Source organism: Mesocricetus auratus, unplaced genomic scaffold (assembly GCF_017639785.1).
Source record: "Mesocricetus auratus isolate SY011 unplaced genomic scaffold, BCM_Maur_2.0 Super-Scaffold_100007, whole genome shotgun sequence".
Taxonomy (NCBI): domain Eukaryota; kingdom Metazoa; phylum Chordata; class Mammalia; order Rodentia; family Cricetidae; genus Mesocricetus; species Mesocricetus auratus.
In genome coordinates this window covers 80,266,119-80,285,018 of record NW_024429191.1, presented here as the reverse complement: position 1 = coordinate 80,285,018, position 18,900 = coordinate 80,266,119, and the positions used below count along the sequence as shown (strand labels likewise).

The following is an 18,900-nucleotide window of genomic DNA, read 5'->3' as shown; positions in this document are numbered from 1 at the left end:
CTATCTTCTTGTCTCTACTTCTCAAGTATTGGGATTACAGGGAGAGGCCACTAGGCCAGTCTTCAAAAACATTTACTTTTGTGGTGATGGGGGTGGAACCCCTAATAGCCTTGTGTGTACTAGGCAAGTATTCTACCACTGAGCTATATCTCCAACCCTCACAAGAAGTTTTTTGTTGTTGTTGTTGTTGTTTTGAGACAGGGTTTCTCTGTATACTACTTTGGAGCCTGTCCTGGAACTCACTTTGTAGACCAGGCTGGCTTTGAACTCACAGAGATCTGCTTGCCTCTGCCTCCTAAGTGCTGGGAACATTTGGGATTTTGAGACAGGGTCTTGCTGTAACCCAGGCTAGGCTGAAACTCACTATATAGCCTTGGCTAGTCTCAAATCCCAGGCAGTCTTTCTAACCCAGCCTCCTGAATGCTGGGATTACTGGCATGCATCACCACATTCAGTCTCAAATTTGACTGTAAAAGGATGGGGATGGCCAGGCATTGGTGACCTTTACCAGCACTCGAGAGGCAGAGGCAGGCAGATCTCTGTGAGTTCCAGACCAGCCTGCAGAAAAACCCTATCTTTTTTTTTTTTTTTTTTTTTTTTTGGTTTTTTCGAGACAGGGTTTCTCTGTGGCTTTGGAGGCTGTCCTGGAACTCGCTCTGTAGACCAGGCTGGCCTCAAACTCACAGAGATCCGCCTGCCTCTGCTTCCCGAGTGCTGGGATTAAAGGTGTGCGCCACCAACGCCTGGCACAAAAACCCTATCTTGAAAAACCAAAAAAAGCCGGGCATTGGTGGCGCACGCCTTTAATCCCAGCACTCGGGAGGCAGAGGCAGGCGGATCTCCGTGAGTTCGAGGCCAGGCTGGACCGACAGCCTCCAAAACAATACAGAGAAACCCTGTCTTGTAAAACCAAAAATAATAATAATAATAATAATAATAAAAATAAAAAACAAACCAAAACAAAGTTAGACAGTGGTGGCACATGCCTTCAATTCCAGCACTTGGGAGGCAGAGTCTGTGAGTTTGAGGCCAGCCTGGTCTACAGAGTGAGTTCCAGGACAGGCTCCAAAACTCCAGAGAAACCCTGCCTGGAAAAGCAAACAAAAAACAAAACAGAAAAAAACCCAGAAGTCAAACAGGGAGAGGAGTGGATGCTGGTACTCCAATTTCAGGCTGGGTAGCAGTCTACACATCTGTACAAGGACCAGATCTTAGATGACTTTATGCTATTGTCAGAGTGCTGCAGACTGGGTAAATATAGCCACAGAAGCATAGCTTTCACACCTCTCATCATCATGGCAGGACTGTAAGTGAGCAAGCACATGGAGCACAGGGGGAAATGTGGTCAGACTCACCCTTTTCATCAGGTACCAACTCCCGCTAATGCCTTAATCCACTTCTGGGGGCTAGACTCCTGTAATCATATCTCCTTTTGTTGTTTTTGGTTTTCAAGTGAGGGTTTCTCTGTGTAACAGCTCTGGCTGTCCTGGAACTAGCTCTGTAGAGCAGGTTGGCCTCGAACTTACAGAGATCTGCCTGCTTCTGTCTCCCCAGTGCCGGGACTAAAGATGTGTGCCACCACTCCACTGCCCCTTCTAATTATATCCTCTTAAAGGTCCCACTTCATGGGACTGATGAGATGGCCTAGCAGACTAATGTCCCTGCCGCCCAGCATAACACCCTGAATTTGATCTCTGAAAAAAGAACTGACTCCAGCAAGTTGTTCTCTGAACTAACACATACACACTCTAAGTAAAGGCAATTTTTTAAAAGTCCCATCCTTTTAATATTATCATGGCAGTTTGGGAGAGACACTCAAGCAACAGCAAGCATCACCCTTTATTTGGGGAGACAGTCTCTCTATATAGCACAGGCTAGTTTTGAACTCCTGTCTCTTCTCTAGCTTCAGCTTCCTGAGTTCTGAGATTACAGGCATGTGCCACCATGCCTGGTGGGCTACCACCTCTTAGAATGGTTCCCAATGGGTGAAAACTAGGGGTTCACAGGAGATATAGGGATATGTAGGAAGGAATGACTGGTGAGAGCGAACAGAAGCAGGACTCCAGAGGGTAGGACACTGGCAAATGCCCGTGGAGTAATGACAAGTAAGTTAATGACTGGAGAACAGGCTCTGGAGAGTGAGTGGGGACTTTTGAAGTGCAGACAGCAATTGGAGTGGCATCAATGGGGAGCTTCTGCATAGATCCATACCTTTCACCCATTTGCCTGTTCAGTAACCCAACCAAAGCCTGTGCAGGGAAGGCAGGTCTTAATCCAGAGAGCAAGTCCTCTGGTCCTAGCAGCTTTCCATCAGAAGCCTAGGTAGAGTTAGGGGTCATGGCTCTCCCTAAGCCTTATGACTAGGAGGACTTGCATGGCCTGGGTGAACTCTTCATCCCAGTGGTCAGTTACCTGCTTTCCTAAAGCAATGCCCTCTGAGTGAAAATGCATCTACTCTCCAACTTCTCAGCCCAGATGAATATGCTGAACTAAGAAAGACCAGGAACAAGGTGGAGGCAGATTGCTTGTAGAATCTTTAGGAAAACAGGAAAATAGTTCCAGAAAGGGTAAACAACCTGTTACTGGGTAACCCCTGCCACCCACTTATTTATTCCAGTGACCAGACAGAAGTCAAACTTTCGTTTTTCACTTTATTATACAAAAAAGGGAAAACAAAACCTCCACAGTGGGCCTTAAGCTGGGTCAGTCACATCTAAGCTGTTCCCATGGTACAAATTCAAGTGGGGTGGTTATTGAAACCTATAAAATACTCCTTAAATATTAGAAAAAGGGGGAAGAGGGACCCCAGTGCTAAAATGTACCCTGGGCAACCTCTGACAGCACCGCCAACCCCCAGAGCCCTGTCTGTAACAATTTCCAATACTTGAAATAGGAGGAACACATGTCGTGTTCAAAGTTGTTTTGTTTTTGAGACAGGGGTTTCTGTGGCTTTGGAGGCTGTCCTGGAACTAGCTCTTGTAGACCAGGCTAGTCTCGAACTCACAGAGATCCACCTGCCTCTGACTCCCGAGTGCTGGGATTAAAGGCATCCACTACCACTGCCTGGCTCAAAGTTGTTTTTAAGTGAAAACATTCCACTCAAAGTGTAATGGTCCAGGGCCTTCAAACAAGATGGGGTTCTTTGCATCCCTTTCAGGAACTTAAAACCCTGCACCAAATTTTAGAATAAGGACAATGGGTGTGTAGGGGTGATAGCACTCCCCAGGAATCTTTACAATACAGTCCAGGCAAATGCCTGCCTTCAAGGAGGACTGGTAGATGAGCTGAAGCCCCACACTTTATGCGGACAGCCTACTACCCCACCCCTGGCTTTCATTCTAGAGGCAAAAGAATGGGCAGCACGAAACCCAATAGCATGAACAGAACAAATTCTGGGCAACTTTGTAAAAGGGAAAATCTCCACGGTAAGGTGACTTGGCTTATGAAAGAGTACAGGGACTAATCCCAGAAGGCCTGGACCTGCTAGCAAGGTTTAGAGGGCCAGGTGCAGAAAGACCTTCCCCAGCCCCTTCCCCAGATACAGGGGTGGAGGCAGGAGAAGGGGAGCAGACCTGAGAAATCAAGGGAAATGGGGGTGGCCAGAGGACATGGGGCAGGGCAGGAGAGACAAGTAGGCAAAAAGATCTCAGGACATTTCCTGAAGGCCAGGGAACACCCCCGATGAGCCAGGAGCCTTTCCCACTGAAGGAGAACTTTTAAGGCTCACACGGTTGTCTGCCCCTTCCCACTTCCTGCTGGGCAGCACAGACCTGCTGCAGCTCAGGTACATGGCCTCGACAAAGGCAGACTGGCATAGGAACATCAGGTGGTTTCCACAGTGGAAGATGGCAGGGAGGGACAGGCTTGGCCCGTTCCTGCCATAGTCACCATCTCCCAGGCCTTACCAACCCTTTTTCCAAATTCACAAACACCAAGGTGGGTTCTAAGACAGACCCCTTCTCTCTCTCTCTCTCTCTCTCTCTCTCTCTCTCTCTCTCTCTCTCTCTCTCTCTCTCTCTCTCTCACACACACACACACACACACACACACACACCCTTCCCTATCCACAGGTGCATCCATACTATAGCAAGCACACACTGTCTCACACGTGTAGTCCATCCACATCAAAACCATTTTAGTCTCATCCCACCCTACCCCAGGCCCTCCCATTCCCAGAAATGACAACAGAGGCGGCAGCCGAGATCGATAGGAAACGTCTCGTTGACAGCTCAGAGCTTAAAAAAAAAATATATACACATATATAAAAAACACTCTGCCCCTCCCCCATGAACAGGTCCAGGCAGCTCCTTCCTGCAGGGGCAGGGGAGAGGGACACGGGACACTGCCTGCTTTCTTGAAGGCAGCGCCTTTCTCTCCCTCCAGTTCATCGTGGGAGTCCAGGCGGCAAGCCCCTCTGGGAAGGAAAGGCTCCCTGAACATCCACCTTGATGCAGGCTGCAGGTGTGGAGGCCTCACCGAACTCTTTAGGACACACTCCCACCCCCAAACTCCCCGGTCCATTGTCCATGCTGGAACTGCAAGTGCAGAAGGGGGTGGGGTGCACCCGTCCAGTGCTGGCTCAGTCTGATGGTCGCTGTTCCTGGAGAACCCTTGGAGCCGATGGCTCCAAGACCGCAGAGTCCTAGCCTGGGCTCATGCAGCCTTCTACCCCCACTGAATTTTTTTTTAAAAAAGGAATAAAGAAAGAAAGTGGGGGAGGCTGAGGGGACAGAACATAGGGAGAGACAAAGGTGGTCAGTTGGGGAGGGGAGCTCTGCAGTGGGCTCTCCTTGGCTGTCTGCCCAGGGTGGGGGCTGAGTCTCAGTTGGAGTCAGAGTCTGAGGAGTCCCCTGAAGAGGAAGAGCTGGAGCTGCTGCCCTCAGACTCATTGTCTTCATCCTCATCGTCATCCTCATCATCATCGTCGTCGTCATCGTCGTCCTCATTCTAGGAGGATAAGGAGTCCGCGATCACTGGAGAGTCCTCCTCCTGGTCCACAGCCCTCCCTCCTGCCACGCTCTGGCTACCCACCTCATCCCCATCTTCGCTCTCATCTTCGCTGCTAGACTCAGAAGAGTCCCCGCCATCCTCGGAGGAGTCCCCGTTCTCATCATCTTCCTCCTCTTCCTCTTCCTCATCATCCTCATCTTCCTCATCATCATCCTCCTCAGACTCCTGGGAAGTGTGGAGATACATCAGTGGCCGGATGGTAGCCCCTTCGCCGGGCCCTGCCCCGCAGACGCCCGCCCATCTTGGAGGGGCTCCTTACCGACTTAGGCTGTAGGGTGGTTCGGCTAGACTTAGGATTTGGGCCTCGAAGCTTAGTCATGCTCTTACGTTTCTACCAGAAAGGGTGGGAATGGGAAGGGGGTGGCAGTGAGTTCCAGTTCCTGCAGAGTTCCTCCCGCCCGCGCCCCCCGCGCACTGCCCTGCCCTCACTCACATTGGAGATGTATTCTTTGTATGCTGCACGGTCCTGGGGAGACAGGCTCTGCAGAGAAGAGCTGAGAGTCAAGCATCCCCATCCCACCGCGGGCTACATACGCCAAGGCTCCCGGGGCAGAGCATCGTATACCACCACCCATGTTTTTACCCTTAGCCTCCCCAAAGCTTGGCCCCTGCAGAGCGCTCATAGGGGCTCAGAACACAGCTCTTGATTGTGCCACGAGCACCTTTCTGAGTCATCCTGTACTGGCGGCCGGTCTCCTATCAAGTTCCCCCAACCGCTACGCCCAAATCATAGCCCCACACTCAGGACCTCCTAGACCCCAAAGCCTTGCCCATGACTCATGAGGGGACCCTGGACCCTGGTCTTGGAGCCGCTGGTGAGATGATGGAGATTGACAAAATTCTAGACATTAATTCCCACCATCTCTCTGGGTCTTTGGTCCACCAATGGGTGGCAGGCAATTTTCCTCACTGTATACATCTGACTGTTCAAAGCCATGGAGAAACAGAGACTGACAGCCTGGCCAGGGCTTACACGTCCACTGGTCCTGGCTGGAAGGGAGAAAATGCAGCTGACCTGGAGGACTTTCTACCATGTAACCCTGGCAAATTACTTAATGCCTTGGCTTCTTTAGCTTTAAGAGTACCGGTGTCCATTGCCCCACAGGATCTCTGAGTCACCAAGGAGCCGTGAGTGAGGATCCCGTAGCAGGATGCCTCCCTTTCCCTTGCAGGATCCCCTTGTCCTCTCTCACCTTGACCCAGAGGTCCAAGTGCACCTTGTACTGCTTCTGCTGCTCCTCTGCCAACTTCTTATAGTGTTCCTTCTGGCTTTGGGAGATCCGCTGCCAGCGGCTGCCAATCTCTACCATGCGCTCCTTCAGCGGCAGGTGATTCAGCTCCCCATTGGACAGCAGCTCCTGGGAGAACTTCTGGTAACCGTTCCTGCAGGGTGGGGGTGACACAGGGTTAGGTCCAGGTCTTCAGCGAGCCATCTTCCTGTCTCCTCTCTTCACGAACCAGGATAGGCTCTAGCCTCAGGCTTACATGGGAGGTTTTTTGGGCTCCCCCTGGAACTTCATCTTCTTGGAAGAGTTCGTAGCAGCTGGAGGGGCCCGCATCTCACTTAACTCTCTCTGTGGAGAAACATGGAGAGGTCACATTCACACCCACATTGTCATCAAGCCTTTGCTGGCTCTTTTATATTCAAGAAAAGGGAGAAACTGCCTAGAATGGACTTGTAATTCTAACATTCCAGATATTAGGGTAGGAAGACCTAGACTCTCCCAGAAGCAACTACTTACCAAATTAGCACATCTATGCCCTCTAGGAGGCACTTAGGAGGCTAGTATCTGGACTCTCACCTACCCCGTGACAGGCTGAAGGTTAAGAGACTGGCCCAGAACCCACTCATTTACATGGAGGCAAGTGGTTCAACCCCTTCTCACCTCATATCGTTTTTGGTCTTCTGCTGCCTTCTTAATCCACATCAGCTTCTCCTTCTTCTCCATGTTGTTCCAAGTCATCTCCATTGCTTTCAAGGCTTTCACCCGGTCATTCTAAGGTACAAACGACGGGCATCAGCTGTGGGAGGGGCTCTGTTGCTGCTGGGGGCTGCAAACCAATCCTTTCCCACTCCATGCTACCTTGAAGCGAGCCAGATAGTCTCCAATGACACTCTGCTGCCATATTTCCTCAGCTCTCTTGGGCGACTCAGGCAGCTTGCCTCGCTCTTCACGCTCCCCACTTGGCTTCCTCTCTGACTGAGCCTTGAGAGCAGCCTCCCGGGCTTTGTACTTAGCCTAAAGGAAAAGCAAATGGAGTCAGCACGCGAACCACCCCTAGGGGGCGCGCCAAGCCAATCAAGCAGCCGCAGCAGGCTCCTGACTAGAGGGCGGGACCGGCAGAGGCGAAGGCGGGGCCAGCAGAAGCCACGGGCAGCGCTGAAGTCCCGCAGACTCCGCCCCACCCATGGGGCTGCTCTCCGAGGGAGACAGCCCTAGCTGACAGCTTCCCGCCTTCCAGCTCGCGGGCACATGTGTGATCCACACCAGGCGCCTTAACTGCCCGTGGAAGCGGCCCTTAGGGAAGACTGGTGCCAGACTCTAAGGTCTGACCTTCTTCTTCTCGGACAAGTCGTTCCACATGCGGGCCAGCAGGCGGGTCAGCTCGCTCTCTGAGAGCTCAGGCCGCTCCTCCTGCAGCTGCCTTCGCTTCTCCTCTGAGAAGATGAACATGGCAGACACAGGCCGCTTGGGCTTTTCAGAGCCGCCCTAGGAGGGACGCAGAGGGTCAGAGGTACAGTTACCGTTAGCATCCTGTGGGCGGCTCCGGCTCCACCGTATGCGGCTGTCCTGCGGCACATACCTTGCCACCTTCCTGAGAGGGCTTCTTGGAGGCTGGACTGGTGGTCTGCTTCTTATTGATGTTCAACATCTTTTCCTCCCCCAGGACCCGCTGCTGCTCTTCCTCGGGCAAGCTCTGAGCAGGAAGAAGAGGGGCACGGGCTGCAGCAGGCAGGCTCAGACTCGAGACTGCCTGCCAGACTTGCCCTGTCTACCATGCTACTCACCTCGAGGAACCGCAGCAGCTCCACCTCATAATCTTTCTTTTTCTAGAGAGAAAGGGAACTCAGTCAGCTGGGGACTGCCTCCATTACTCTGGGGCAGTAACCTCGGTGGGCCCCTAGGGACTAGGTGTAACCTTCTCTCTCCCTAAAGATGGTAGACAAGAAGGCCTGAGCTGTCTGCTTTTATAGATGCAGACATTGCTCACTGCCAAGTTGGAGCAGATGGCCAAGGCACATGTAATCAATGAATAACAGCCTGGCTGGGGCAAACCTCATGCTTGAAACAGACCCCGGAGATGAGAGCGGTACCTGGTCACATTTCTTGTGATAGGCATCCTTTTCCTTCTGGGAAAGCAGCTTCCACTGCTGGCTGCATAGCACCATGCGCTCTGTGCTGGGCACATCCTTCATGTTGGCCATGAGCTCTGCACAGTACAATGAGTAGCTGTTCCTATTTAATCCAAGAGGAGACATGTCCATGAGCAAGTGGGCAACAGGCTTCCTAGCCGCCCAACCCAGGCTCAAGTTCTTCAAAGGCCCAACTCCCTGGCTGCCCACTTGCCCCCCCCCACCCAGGGCAGCGCTCACGGAGGTGGCTTGGTAGGTCGCCCGTCAAACTTGTCCTTGAGCTGGCGTTCGGCCTTGGTGAGGGTAGATTTGGTGATGCCTTCCTCGCTGATGTTTAGCTCGGGGTGCTTCTGGATATAATCACGCATCATCTCCTGCAGAGTGAGAGGCGGGGGGAGTGGAGGGTAACGGGGTGTGGGGTTAGCTGGGACGCCATAAGGGGGGAGAGCCGCTGGGGAAGGAAGGCAGGGAGCAAAGCTGGGGACGGCCGTGCATGTCTGTGTGTCATTTGTAGCATGGTGCCCTGCTCTGCCCTAGCCTGAGATCTCTCCGTGGGGCGGGGGTTGAGATGGTAGGGGCAGAGGTGAGGGGCCCCAGAGGGCCCCTCCCTCGATAGAGGGCCGGGGAATGACCGCCACCTGCAGAATGCGGTGACGCAAGTCAGAGGGCGGAGGCTCGTGAAGAGCCGGATGGGGAGGAGCGCAGCGGAAGCCTAACCTCGTACTCCTTCCGCTGCTCCAGGGCCTTATGAATCCATTTCAGCCTCTTTTTGTCCGAGAGCTGAGACCACTGCTTCCCCAGGGACTCCTTCACCTCCTTCGTAGTGGCCTGCAAACCAAAAGCCGTCAGACACACCCAGGCAGCCAGGGGCAGGGGAGGGGGGTGAGGGGCACAGAGGCCCCGCCCCCTCGGGCCACAGGAGGTCACACTAGTGTCCACCACAGGCCAGGAGGGTAAGGAGAGGCAGGGATCCGCCTGCCTTGGTGCAAGGGACAGGCTCACACACACTCTCATTCACACGCCAGCTGGCCCAGGTCCTGTCCATGCAACCCCTCGCTGGGGAGGGGCCTCCTCTCCTGCTCCCCTGCACCATACCCAGCCACCTGGCGCGGCTCCCCCCTTGCCACCGCCGTGTGCCCTCCACCCCGACCCTTTGGCCAGACACTCACATCTGGCCGCACTTTGAGATACACCTTCTTCTCATGGGTATACCACAGTTGCTGGGGAGTTTTGGGCTTCTCTGGGATGTCCGACTTCTTGGCATTCTGGATAAGGTCAGGGTGATCCTCCCTAGCCAGGGGACCGGAGCAAGGGTCAGCAGGGGCACTGCTAAGGCAGACCCCAGCTAGCTGTCCAACCCAAGCCTTCTTTCTAGGCCTCCTGCTGGAAACTTACTGAAGTTACTGGCCAGCAGCCTGTCCCTGCCCCTGAACCTGACACTAACAGTCTACACAAGACTTCCATGTTTCATGGACGGTCAGTTCTGGTCTCCAGCCAGGATCCACTTATCCTACCACACCCAGTGCCCCATGGTCCTCCTCTGCCTTACCTGAATCGGGCCAGGTTTCGCTCGAACTCCTGTTTCTCCCTCTGGAAGTCCTGAATATATTTCATCTGAGGGGAGGAGGGGATGGGGTCATCCAGGACCCGAGGGCTGTTTCACCCAGAGCTAGAAAAGCCACCCTCCTGACTGCCTTGCCCTCCGTGAGTTAAACTCACACTAGGCCTGGATTTACAGGGGTCTTTCAGACAGACACCCAATCTCCATCCTATTCTCTTAAGGCAAAATGTCCCAGAAGCCAGGGGACATGGTGTCACCCACTGTGTGGACAGCGGCAGGCTAGGACTACCCACCCCTTTCTCCTGAGACTTGGCACTGTTGCTCTCTCCCCACCCTGGGGCAGCTGAGGTTGGTCTGTCCCCTCCAAGGTGGCTAATAGAACCAGGGGGCTAAATTCTTCTTCTAAGGCAGGAGAGGACAGGGTGGAAGGGTCACAAAATTAATTCTTGCAATGCAAATCACACCCCAATGTCCTGAATTTGGAGTTTCTCCCCTATCCATCAGCTCTAGGTCTCCAGTACTCCCCATGTTCCTGGGAACCAACCCCTCCTGCTTTCGATCCCTTCCTCCAGGGTCCCTCAGAACCCAACTTCTCCAACTTTCCTCTGGATCTTGCATCCTGGCTCCCACGTACTAGACATTCCCTTCCTCTCTCTATTTAGAGGATCACACTAGCACTGGAAAGGACTAGAGGCTCACAACCAACCAGACCCCTTCCATAAGAGGTACCAGGTGTAAGGAGGCAGCTCACTTTATCCACACTTCCCAAGGAAAACAAGAAACAGCACAGCCTTCTTGGGGCAATCTCAGTCCTCCTCAGCCCAGTTTTTGGAATTAAGAGGCGTATGAAGGTTCTGGCTCACTCTACACCCCAAATCAGCAGTAGTGAAATGACTTACCTGATGCCCCCTATACAGCCGGACAGGCCCAAATCAGTATGCCCTTACTAATGTCCTCTGCACTCAAGTTTCTCTGGACCTCTTCCTTCCATCCCTTAGGGGTTTGGTGGTGTGTGTAGTCCCTGTCCTAAGTGCTCACCCATGGGTTAACCGACCTTTGGCAATTCTTGCTACTCCTTGGCTTGGGTACGGGCCAGATAGTACGTTGGCTGGTACCATGGGGGGGCGGGGCTTGATATAGACAACTTCCTGTCCTTTGCCTGTCAATGTACATTTTTTACATCTTGCTCCCCCTCATCGAGGCCTCTCCCTGTCTCATCACCCATCATCTATCTCTTCTATGTGTTTGCTCACTCCTCACCTCATTCTGTTCTTTTGTGATATAAACTCCCTTTGGTGTTTTGCTTTCTGCTTTCCAGGGAACCTGAGCTGTTTTTAGCTTTATGCATCTCTACTCAGGAGGTTTGGGCAACTTCTACCCCTAAAGTGAAATACCCTGGTAATCTAATCAGAGGTCCATTTCTGTAGGGAACAGCCTGAGGCAAGGAAGAAAGACGTGTGCCTTGTACACGGGGAGGCAAGCTCACTTATGTGAACATGGCAGGAAAGAGGGATCTGGAATTAAAAGGTGCCCTAACATCATTCTGCACAATCAACCAATTCCCTTTCCTGTGGTCTCTGTATGCTCACGTATAACAATAGGTAGAGAATGCTGTATAGATTGCCAGGAAGGATGCTTGAGTGTGACGGTTCAAAACACAATACCAGCGGCCGAGGGGTAACAAGAGAATGCCTCTGGGTCTGTCTTCCCCCACAACAGGGCCTCCGTGTACACCCACTCTGCTGTTTTACCCACCCACACCCCTTTGTCTAAAGCCTACCCCTCTCCACTGACCTACCCACACCAGCTGCTCTCACCTCAAAGCATCTCTGCCCTCCCCCGCATCTGAGCCCCCCTCCCCCCACCTTCTTCTTCTCTGGAAGCTCCTTGTACTTCTTAGACAGAATCTTGGTCAGGTCCAGGTTGCTCATCTCAGGGTGGAGTTTTGCGTACTTGGCCCGCTTCTCCATGAAGAAGCGGAAATAAGGGGTGAGAGGCTTCTTTGGGAAATCTGGGTGTTTCTGGAATAGAGAAAACTGACATTATATACTATCCATTCTTTAAGGCCCGACACCTCGACTTCTCCTCCCGGTAACTTACCTTGAGTTTTTTGCCTTTGTAAGGATTTTTAACATGTTCCTGAGCATCAAGGATCAATTCCGTCAATGTACGAAACTTCCTCACCTGAAGGAAGAAGGAAATGAGGAGAAAGGAATTTGGGAAATACCACCCCATAGCTCTTTCCCAATGTTATTTCTAGTATTGTTGCTCTATTCCTCGCCAGACTGAGTTCTCTGAAGGAGACAAACCCTGACTCAGAGGCACTAACTACCGCACGCCCACTGCAGAGGTCCAAGCAGTTGGCACACACACCTAAGAGCCGTCACAGGAGGATGGACGGACTTTACTGTAGCTGCCACGCCTGTCCCCCATTCAACCCCTTAGACTGGTGTGTGCCACAGAAGGCTGAGGCAGCAAGTACTCAAGGCCACCTAGAGAGACTGCAGTAAAAGCATTGTGAGCGCTGGGCTGTTGCTATTGCCCAGGTCACTTTGTCCCATAAGGCACAAATCAGAGCTGACAAACATGTCAACACTGTCTGCCCAATAGGACAGGTTTGCTTTATTTTCCCGCTGTTTTTTAAAAAAGGCATAGAAGTGTATTTATATGTCAAAAAGTAGGAATCCGTTACCTCATTAGAAATCTCCACCCATTTGAGCTTGCACATATCTCCTGAAAAGTCCTTAAATGCAACTTTTTCCCAGTCCATATGCGACTCTGTGGTTTTGAACTTGGAGCTGTCATTGGATGGAAGGTTGTTCTTCATGCATTCCAGCAAAGTTAGCATATCTTCCTGGGACCAGCGCTCTGGTGCGGTATAAGAGAAGTCATTGCACATGGCTCATGCCATTCCCTTTATCTGTTCCTCAGTCTTTTTGAGTTCAAACCCTCCTCCCAAAGCCCCTGGTTGCCTTTCATCTGAATTACTGCATCTTTATTTAGACCTGGCTCAGTCCTAAAAACAGGAGCTCTGGATCAGATACCACCACACTTAGCAACTCTAGATATCACATCTGGCTTACCCCAAAGCTATCATGTCTAACATGTTAGGCTCCTACGGACCTCTTTTTATTATATGAGATGGAGTGAAGCTATAGTGATTTGGGGGCCCTATGGACAAACAGCTTACCAGAAAGGGAAAAAAGTTGGGAGGGAGCTAACTAAATCACAAGCTTGCAAAGGCCTGAGCTGGAGTGTGGGTAGCATGGTACCCCATGAAGATTTCTCCAGCACAGCCGAGAGACCAACATTAAAGACATATACATTCTGGGAGAGCAACATTAAAGACAGTACATTCCATCACCTGCCTCCCCACAGTCACCTTAAGGAAGACCAAAGGGGGAATTTCTGGCAATTAAGAAAGACGGAATTCAAACATCAGAAACACACACACACACACACACACACACACACACACACACACACACACACACACACACCCCAGCTCTGAGAAAAGGCATGCAGATGGGTAGAGTTCTCAGGGTCTTACTCTCTGGAGATGCCCAGAATTCCAAGTTGCCATCACCTGCTAAATTGCATCCTAAAGACAGCAGAGTCTCTCTTGGAGAGTGGCTGCCCTGGAAACTGAGCTAGGGGAATCCATGACCAGGATGCAAAGGAGCTCTTGACTTTCTTTGCATTCGGTAACCTGGGCCAGGGTTTCAGCAGAGAGGGTCACATGGATCCATGATCCTCTCCCCTAATGTCTTACAAGCATTGCCAGATGGTCAGCTCCAGACCCTCCACTTCTCAGACATTACACCACCAGAGGCTGCTGGGACCATAAACCCCCTAACTACCCCTCTCCTCCTTCTACCTGCCCCTGACAAAACTGCCCCTTTCTCCTTCTCCTCTAATACTTTAGGCTAACCGGGAACTGGCTGGCACGGGTCTTCCCTGGCCCTCAATCACAGCGGGAGGGGAACATAAAAAACACAATATATAAACTCAAGGATAAATAATTTGGATTTGGCCAAACCCAGAATTGACGGACGCTTGACTTTGTAAACTTTAGAACCTCTCCCAGTTCACAGATCAAAGTCTGGAGGAACCTTTTACAAGCTGACGAGTTCATGTGTGAGAAAAGACAAGTTTAAAGAGGACGGAAGCTGGGGGTCCCTACCTTGGCCTTTGGGGGTGGCCATTTCCAGGTCTGTGGGACAGTCCGCCTCTCCGTTCATTCTCCAGCTGTCCAGCCACCTCCTCGGTCGCGCTGGCCGGGCAACCCGGGGTCAGAGCCACCTCACCCTTTCGAAAAGACACCAGATCCACTCAGGTAGGCTGAGAGGAGAGGGACTTTCTATCCCACCCCCTCCGACATGGGAGGGGGCATAGGTTCGCACTATCAGCGAGACCCAAGCAGGAGGCTCACAGACTTCATCGGTGGGTCTATGAGTGAGCCCCTCTCTTCCCTACCCCAGCCCCTGCAGCCCGGTTGCACCGCATGCGCCCTCCCCTGCCCACGCGAGAGACTGCTCCCAGCTCCCGCGTGCAGCTAGCGCCCGCCCTCCGGACTCCTTCCCCCACCCCGGCCAAAAAAATTTTTTTCCCTTCCTCCTCCTCGTTGAGCGCCCGCCCCGGGGAGGCCCTAGGCTGGAGGGCGGGGGAGGAAGGGCGGGTAAAGGGCGCGCGCGGGCACGGAAGCGGGCACGCGCCGCAGTCTCCTCCTCCCGCTCCCCCCCCCCGCCGGTTCCCCCCGCCTCCGCAACCCGGCGGGGACCCGGACGCAGCGCAGCCGCCGCCAGCCCGGGAGCGTAGCGGCCGCACCGCCCCCGGGGACCAGATCCGGATTCCCGCTGCTCCCCCTTTCCAACCTCCCAACGCGGTCGCCGCCCGTCCGGCTAGGCAAGCAGCCGGAGAGAAGCGGCCTAGACTGTCCCCCGCCCCCGAGCCACCCACCGGGGCCAGAGACGCCGCCGCCGCCCAGCTATCCCGACGCGCACGGAAGATGCCCGGCGCAGAGGCGCGACCGCGGCGGGAACTGCCGCCTCCTCCCCGAGCCTGCGGCCCAGCCCTGCCGGCGCCCCCGCCCCGGCCTCCGGGGAGCCGAGCCAAGCAGAGGGCGGGAGGACGGCGGCCGCGAGGCGGGGGCGCTGCGCTCACCGGCCCCGCCGCCCCCTCCGGCGGCCGGCGAGAACTGCGCCTGCCGGCCGGAGAAGCGCGGGCTCCTCCACCTGGGGCCTCGCTTCCTGCCTTTCCCACCCCCGGCTCTCGGCGCCCTTCCCCGTGCCCCGGTCAGCTCGTCTCCAGTCGTCCCCGGTACCGCCGCCCGGCGTCCGTGGCTCGCTCCCTAGCCCCGGCCCCGGTCCTCCGCCGCCTCGGTTACCCGGCGCAGCGCGGCCTCTGAGCTCCCCGCTCCGGCGGCTCCCTTCCCGGCTCTGAGCGCGGCGCCCTCCCCCGCTCGGCCGGGCACAGCCGCAACTCCCTCCCGCGGCGGCAGCGGCTCCTCCTCCGGGCGCGGCGGCGCTGGGGCGGCGGCTGCTGTGGCGCGGCGGCGGCTGTGGCTGCTGCCTGCTGCTCCTCGCGGCGAAAAGCACAAAGCACAGCGCCCTCCGCCTGCAGGCAGCCCGCCCGCCGCCCGCCCGCCCGCCGGCCCCGGCCTCAGCTCGCACACCCCCCGCCGCAGCAGCAGCCTCCGCCGCCGGAGCGGGGAGGAGGAGGGAGAAGGGAGGAGGAGGAGCGGGAGGGGGGGGCGGGAGAAGCGGGGCAGCGAGCGCGTCCTTCCCCGTAGAGCGCACACCGACCCCCGGGGAGCGAGCGCCAGCCCGCCCGCCTCGCCGGCTCCGCTCCCTCCCACAGCCTGCCCGGGCGGGCTCCGCGGGGGGCAGCTGGGAGGAGGGGCGGGCGCTGGGGGGACCCGGGCGGCCGAGGCGGAGGCAAGGAAGGAGGGGAGGGGGGTGGTGGTAGTGGCGGCGGCGGCGGCTGCTGTTGCTACCGCCGGGGAAAGGGGGGGCCGGGGCAGGGAGACACGCAGCCGCCCGGATGGCGGCGGGGCTGCGAGCCGAGGCGGGCTAGCAAGCAGACGGGGAGAGCGACCTCGCCAGCCCCGCGGGGGAACTAGCAGGCTTGGCCGGCGCGAGAGGGAGGGCCGAGGTGCAGCGGTGGAGAGGGTGCCCAGAGGGGTGGCCGGCGAGCCTCGCGGGTACCGGCAGCCCTGCTCTGGAGCTCTCTTCCAGGTTCTCCTAGCTTAGGCTCGTCTTCCGGACTAGCTCTCATCTGCTTCCCTCTCCCGCCTCGGGGAGCGGGCAGTCGCCCACCCTGGGACCCGGAGCGTGGCCATCGGCTTCGGGCTCACGCTGCCGGATCGCGGTGCCAGGTTTCGGCGCCTACCTCTCGATCCCCTTATCGCCGAACGGCACTCGTGAAACTTAAAAATGTATTACCAGTCCACTAAAAACAAACAAAAAGCACCAAAATCGACCTTGTTCCTTACACCCGGGAAACCGCCTGGAGTGGCCGGCCCCGGCATTGGAAGGGAGCCGGTTCAATCCAGCCCGGCGTGGCTCCAAAGGCCTGTCCTGGGCGCGTGGAGCCCGGAGATTGGCGCCGCTGGGGAGCAACCCCTTTCCCCCGAAATCCGCCGCACCGAGACCCACTTACCGAACGTGGGAGTGCTAGTGAGGGCCGGGAGAACCTTGCACTCCGGCGGGCGGAAGAGCGGAGTCGCTGCTCCGCAGCTGCCGACGCTGGGGCAGCGAGTCTCCAGACAAAGCCCGAGATGGCGAAGCGGAGCGACGGCTAATGGCGAGCCCCACGCGCCGCGCTCCGCCCGCCCCGCTCCGCCCGCCCGCCTCGGCGCAGCGCAGCGCCGCTTCGAGCGCTCGCCCGTCAGAGCCGCCTTGGCGCCGCCGCCTCCCGGGCCGCCCCGGCCTCGCCTGGCCCCTCCGCCTCCTCCGGACGGCTCAGCCTCACCCCTTCCCTCCCACCGCTCTGGGGGCTGCACGAAAAATTTTAAAAAAGGAATAAGAAAAATTCTTTGTTTTTTTTTCCTTATTTTTTTTCTCAGTGCAGACATTTTTCGACATTTGGCTCTCCATTTTTGCTCTCGGCTCGCACTCACCTGCGGGGCCGCCGGCAGGGCTGGGGGCGGGGGTGCGCGGGGCTAGAGCCGCCGAGCGCGGGTTGAAAGCTAGCCAAGCTCTGCAGCGCCCGACCCGGGCGTGTACGCCGCCGCCAGTCCCCGCAGAGAAACCGTCCTCCTACCCCCGCCTCCATCGCTCTGCGTTTCTCTTCCAATCAGCCGGTCGCTTGGCGGCTCCTCCAGTCTCCGGCCAAGCCAGCTGCCTAGAGCGAGCTCCGCTCCATCTGCTCGCCCGACTCCTCGCTCCCCTGCCGGGGCGGGCGAGGCAGTTTGAAGCCGGAGGGGGATCTGTGAGGGATCCAGCCTCCTCTCGCTCCCATTGCTCCATCCCCGCTGTCTCCTGCCTCCTCCTCCTCTCCTGCGTTTTTCCAACTCTCCCCTGTCGCCACTGGTGTGTGTCTGAGTGTATGCGCAGGTTTTTTTTTTTTTTATTGCTTTGCTTTTGCAACCCTGAAGCTAAAGCGGGGTGGGGGCGAAGGGAGTGTTACAAAAAAGAGAGAAGAAAAAAAAAAGACGCTCCTAGGTTTGCAACACATCAAAATACCGGGGAAGCACCCCTCCTCGTTCGATCTCGATGCCCCGCGAGGGCCTTCCGGGTTTCAGAGCGAGTCTTTCGTTGTTCTCGATGCCCCCCATCTTCAGTGGCCTTAGGATCCGAGGAGTTAGAGCGAAAAGTTCTCCCCTGGGTCGTAGTGGAGTGTCAGTAGGAGTTAGGGAGATTTTTCAAAACGCAGCGGAGCGGCCAATCCCTTCTTCCCCGGCTTCCGTAACTAGGCCGCGGCCGGGGTGGGGGTTTATAGCCAAATCCCGGCGCGTTAGTGCGAAGGAGCTTGAAAGGGGGAAGTGAGAACCGGGAACAGAGCTTCGTGCGTCTCCCCTTGGTCTCTGCCTCCAGTCGCCTGCTAGCTCCCCCTTTAATTTTTTTTCCCTTCTCTCCTTTAATCTAATTTCTTCCAACTCCACCTTTGTTGTTACCGGCGTCACGCCTGGATCAGCCAATCCCCTCCTCACAATCAGCTTGTCAAAAAGGCTTGGCCAGCCCTGCGCTAGCAGGCCGCGGGCGCTGCCCCCACCCCCGGCGGCGGTGGGGAGCCGGGAGGAGAGCCCGGCACCCCAGTCCAAGGCAGGAGCTGCAGCCCGGCCACCGCCGTTCGAACTTCCCGCAATCCACCATCCAGCAAGTCTAAAGAGGAAAGGCCTGGGCGTGTACTTTCTGGTCTCCCGCTGCCATCGGCTACTGTAGGCTTTGCCTCCCCTGCTCGGCGGCGGACGGGATATCAGGATTAGACGGAGGGAGGGAGAAGGCAACGTGAAGGCCAGCCCACACATGGTTTGTGCCATCGCTCCCCCGGCAACGCCATTGCTCCTGGCTCCTCGGCTGCCACAATAACACTGCTGTTGCTCACATCTCAGCCAGCTGGGTCGCACTGTCTCTTTGGACTATTCCTTGGCACACTGCCTCCTTCTTCCTCACAGTTCCGCTGCTGGTGTAATTCCTCTTGTCTCCTGGGGAGGATGAGACTCCTTTCCCAGGACTTCACTCCCCACTTCTGCCACGTTGCATCAACCGAGACCTGATGAGTCCAGCTCAGAGGCTCAGCCTGTACGAGAGGCAGATTGACCAAGATAATTAATGAAGTTTAGGCTTCAAGGCTCCTTGCTTGGAAGGCCTACCACGGGTCTGTTCTCAAATTATTATTTTATTTTTTAATAAAAAGAGTTCCTCCCAAATTGTACGTTTAGAGCCCCACCAGCCCAGATCTGCCTCTGGAATATGCTCTAGGTATTTTGTATGGAATCAAGCCATCTCCTGCCACACTAAAAAAGCCGAGC

General features: G+C 55.6%; 1 protein-coding gene across 5 annotated transcripts; it reads right to left on the bottom strand.

Annotated features, from left to right (window-relative positions):
• Positions 1-4,203: 4,203 nt before the first annotated feature.
• Positions 4,204-18,563, bottom strand: Ubtf (upstream binding transcription factor). Of its 5 annotated transcripts, none has more exons than XM_005070099.4 (21): positions 17,047-18,563; positions 14,110-14,234; positions 12,619-12,794; positions 12,027-12,110; positions 11,792-11,947; positions 9,915-9,979; positions 9,535-9,655; positions 9,083-9,193; positions 8,606-8,739; positions 8,327-8,468; positions 8,021-8,062; positions 7,816-7,929; positions 7,566-7,721; positions 7,095-7,250; positions 6,897-7,007; positions 6,496-6,584; positions 6,204-6,393; positions 5,444-5,491; positions 5,270-5,341; positions 5,032-5,175; positions 4,204-4,947 (listed from the first exon to the last, which is right to left on the bottom strand). In XM_005070099.4, exons 2-21 carry the CDS (start codon positions 14,165-14,167, stop codon positions 4,822-4,824), a joined length of 2,295 nt encoding a protein of 764 aa, XP_005070156.1. In that variant the 5' UTR covers positions 14,168-14,234; positions 17,047-18,563; the 3' UTR covers positions 4,204-4,821. The 5 variants fall into 5 exon arrangements, with proteins under 5 accessions (XP_005070156.1, XP_012968830.1, XP_005070157.1 ...); XM_013113376.3 differs by lacking the exon at positions 17,047-18,563 and adding an exon at positions 16,587-16,748; XM_005070100.4 differs by lacking the exon at positions 17,047-18,563 and adding an exon at positions 15,313-15,447.
• Positions 18,564-18,900: the final 337 nt, after the last annotated feature.